Here is a 3,481-nt window from a genome sequence, read left to right as displayed (position 1 = left end):
GTTGAGGGTCCAAACTTCCATACCATACAAAAGGACTGGGAATACATAACATTTGAGCATACGAGTTCTCAGATCTAGGCTCAAATCGCGGCTACAGAGCAGCTTCTTAATCTTCACAAAGGATGCACGGGCCTTTTCAATGCGAATCTTTATTTCTGAACAATAATCCGCGGTGCAGTCGACATTTGTACCCAGGTAGTCAGTAGTCATACCTCTCTACTCTTTCGAGCTCCTCGCCTTCCGCGTACAGATGTTCATTGGGCACTCCAGTTTTAGTGACAATCATGTATTTGGTCTTCTTAACATTGAGTGTCAGACCATATTCTCAACTAGTTGTGATGACGTTATTTAACATATTTTGAAGGTCTTGCATGTTTTCAGCGAGAAGGACTGTATCGTCCGCGTAGCGCAAATTGTTCAGTGGTATGCCGTTAACTAGTATTCCACCAGCATCGTTTTCGAGGGTTTTGTTAAAAAGAACACATCCCTGTCTAACTCCTCGTTTGATATCCACTGTTCTCGTCAGTTCAGATTGGACGCGAACAGACGCACTTTGATTGAGGTACAGTTTTACTATTATTTGTATATCTCTTGATCGAGATTTTTTCGTTCTTACGCTTCTATTAGTTGCTTGTGCCTTACTTCATCGAATGCTTTATTATAGTCAATAAAGCAGGCATATACATTTTGATTGACATCAAGGCATTGCTGCATTAAGACATTGTAGGCAAACAAAGCCTCCCTAGTACCGAAACCATTTCTAAATCCAAACTGAGTATCTGCTATATCTTCTTCTAATTTTCTGTAAATCCTGCGGTGGATGACTTTGAGAAAGATCTTAAGTGTATGACTCATAAGGCTGATCGCACGGTGTTCTTCACATTTTTTGGCATTATGGTTCTTTGGAATTGTGACAAACGTCGACTGGAGCCATTCCTTTGGTATCATCCCTGTTTCGTAGATCTTATTAAATAGAGAAGTGATAGCACCTAAGTGTTGTTCATCTCAATCAACTTGAGCGCATCTGCAGGTAAATCTTCAGGGCCAGGCACTTTCCCATCTTTGGCTGCTTTTATTGCCGCTTGCACTTCTTTCTTTAAAATAGATGGCCCCATTTCATTGTTAGTGCTGGTAGTGATTTCTTCTCTTTGGTGGTTGAAAAGGGTTTCGATGTATTGTTCCCATAGAGTCAATTGATCTTTAATATCCAACACAATGTCTCCATCTTCATTTGTAAGAATGTACGATGTTTTCTTCCGAACAGTTCCAGTAAACTCTTTTATTTTTTATGCATACTGTGTGAGTCGTGAAGTCTTTGCAGATTTTCTATTTCAGTACATTCCTCTGTTATCCACTCCTCCCTAGCTTGACGACATTTATATTTGATGACTTTCTGTATTCTTTTATATTCCTCTGTATTTTTCAGGTTCCTTCTTTCTCCCATAAGCATCAAAATTTCATCAGTCATCCAATCATTGCGCATTGTTCTTTTCTCAGGTTTCAGATATTTCTTGCAGGGTTCTATAATAGCCGATTTTAAACTTTGCCACATGTCTTCAGGTTGGCTCTGTGTTGCCGAACAGCAATTTATCAATTTACTTAGGTTTTCATTTATACCTTGGTACACCTTCACTTTCGCGTTATTACTTCTTAGTAGGCTGGTATCAATAGATCTTTGGTTCGACAAAACTTTCAGCTTCTTGAGCTTCACCATAATCTCCGTCACCAGAAGGTTGTGGTCCGAGCCTACATCTGCTCCTGGGTATGTTTTGACACTTTTCATTGCATTCCTATATCTCTGATTGAGGATAATATAATCAATTTGGTTTCGGACTATGCGGTTCTCATTGTCTCGTGGCGATTTCCATGTGTATAAGCGACGTTTTGGTAGTTTGAAGAACGTATTAGTTATTATCATGGAGTTTTCTTGGCAATATTGTAGAAGGCGATCTCCTCGCTCATTACGTTCGCCCAGTCCATACCGCCCAATCAATTTTCCACAGGAACCTTGTCCAATCTTTACATTCATGTCGCCCAGGAGCAAAGTGACGTCTTTGTTTTTAGTTAATTTCATGACGTCATCAATCTCTTTGTAGAACGATTTCACCTCCTCGTCGTCACTATCCACTGTTGGAGCGTAGACCTGAATCAGATTGAGTGTACCACAGTATGACTCAAGTTGTAAAAGCAAATCGCGAGGAGAAAAAGGTGCGAAGTTCCTCACCGATCTCTGAAGGCTCTCATCAAGAATGACCGCAACTCCGTGACGATGTTGACTCCGTGACTGCCTCCTGAGTAATAAATAATTTTGTCTTGAAGTCTACTCTGCCCGCAGTTTGTCCAGCGAGCTTCACTGATTCCCATTATTTTGATGTTCAATCTATTCATTTCCAGTATTACATTGTGTATTTTCCCTCGAGTGAACATGCTCTGAACATTCCATATTCCTATCTTTATTGGTTTTCGTAGTAGGGTATTTTTCGTATCGGTTGCATTACTCATATCAGTCACAACTGTCCTCCCCGGAGATCCGATCGGAGGACTTACTCCGGAATTATATTTAGTCCTGACTTCAGCCATGATGATAATGCAGGGAATATCGCTATGTGATCTTTAATGCAGTGGTTTTCCAATTTGCCTTCTGCATCCTTATGCCGTTCACTACTTGCTGCAGTTCATCCGCCTTTTGAGTTGATTTCTCAGCCCAAGGACAAAAGAGTGCCCTTGCATTTCACGGCTCTTTCCTCGAAGCTGTTGGCTAAAAAGTGGGGGCTGCTTATTCCGGCAGCCGTTCGGTCGTCAGAGCCTCGTTGGTTATCTAGCAGGGTGCAGCGGATAATCGAGATTATCACGCGAGCAGGTAAGGTTGACATTTGGGCTGACCTTTTCCTCGGCCTCGCCCCTTACACCCCCTTACACCAGCAGGGTATACAGATTGTTAACTGAACGGTTACTTATTGGGGAACAGAATTGCAACACTGCCTGCATTCCAAATGAGTACTATTAGCTAAGCTGCCGACTCGACCCGTCACGTCGTCTCTCAACGAACGGGCCGAGGTTGCCATACTTCAATCATAAAGCTCTTGCCGCGACTAATAAACAAATTAACAACCTCTATATGTGTCCATAATATATTCCCTGATAGTAATAAAATTCTTCTTAACTATTTAAGTTTCTAAAATAATAGGTGACGTGTTTATTTATAAATATTCGTAATTTTAGTATTAAATTTTACACTTCAATACTAAATACATAATAATACTTCATAGCGGCAAGAAAATGAATGAAAATTGATTGAATTATTATCACTACAGACGAATAAGTAGTAACAGAATCCTTAATGTGGCAACGCATGTACGAATTATGTTACATACAGTTTACCATTAGTTCTTATAGTGCTAATTTAAAATTGCACTTAAGTTGTAAATTTAACTTGAACGTGTACAGTAAAAAGGCCATCAGATAACAGCAATACGTAACT

General features: G+C 40.2%; 1 protein-coding gene across 1 annotated transcript; it reads right to left on the bottom strand.

The window, feature by feature from the left end:
- Positions 1–989: 989 nt before the first annotated feature.
- On the bottom strand, positions 990–2,580 carry LOC115874434. The gene is made up of 3 exons (XM_030889597.1): positions 2,401–2,580; positions 1,297–2,143; positions 990–1,225 (listed from the first exon to the last, which is right to left on the bottom strand). Exons 1-3 carry the CDS (start codon positions 2,578–2,580, stop codon positions 990–992), a joined length of 1,263 nt encoding a protein of 420 aa, XP_030745457.1.
- Positions 2,581–3,481: the final 901 nt, after the last annotated feature.

The sequence above is a fragment of the Sitophilus oryzae genome, unplaced genomic scaffold, assembly GCF_002938485.1.
Source record: "Sitophilus oryzae breed Bouriz unplaced genomic scaffold, Soryzae_2.0 scaffold_1292_pilon_pilon, whole genome shotgun sequence".
In the NCBI taxonomy this organism is placed as follows: Eukaryota; Metazoa; Arthropoda; class Insecta; order Coleoptera; family Curculionidae; genus Sitophilus; species Sitophilus oryzae.
The sequence above is the reverse complement of the archived record's forward strand: the minus strand, read 5'-3'. Positions and strand labels throughout refer to the sequence as shown.

What these genes read in the sequence shown, in the direction of transcription:
- LOC115874434 (XM_030889597.1), bottom strand. Translation starts at nt 2,580, where the DNA reads ATGGCTGAAGTCAGGACTAAATATAATTCCGGAGTAAGTCCTCCGATC. An exon ending in CTCGAGGGAAAATACACAAT is followed by an intron (nt 2,144 to 2,400) that starts GTAATACTGGAA and finishes AATCTGATTCAG; the next exon opens with GTCTACGCTCCAACAGTGGA. An exon ending in AAGACTTCACGACTCACACA is followed by an intron (nt 1,226 to 1,296) that starts GTATGCATAAAA and finishes TTACAAATGAAG; the next exon opens with ATGGAGACATTGTGTTGGAT.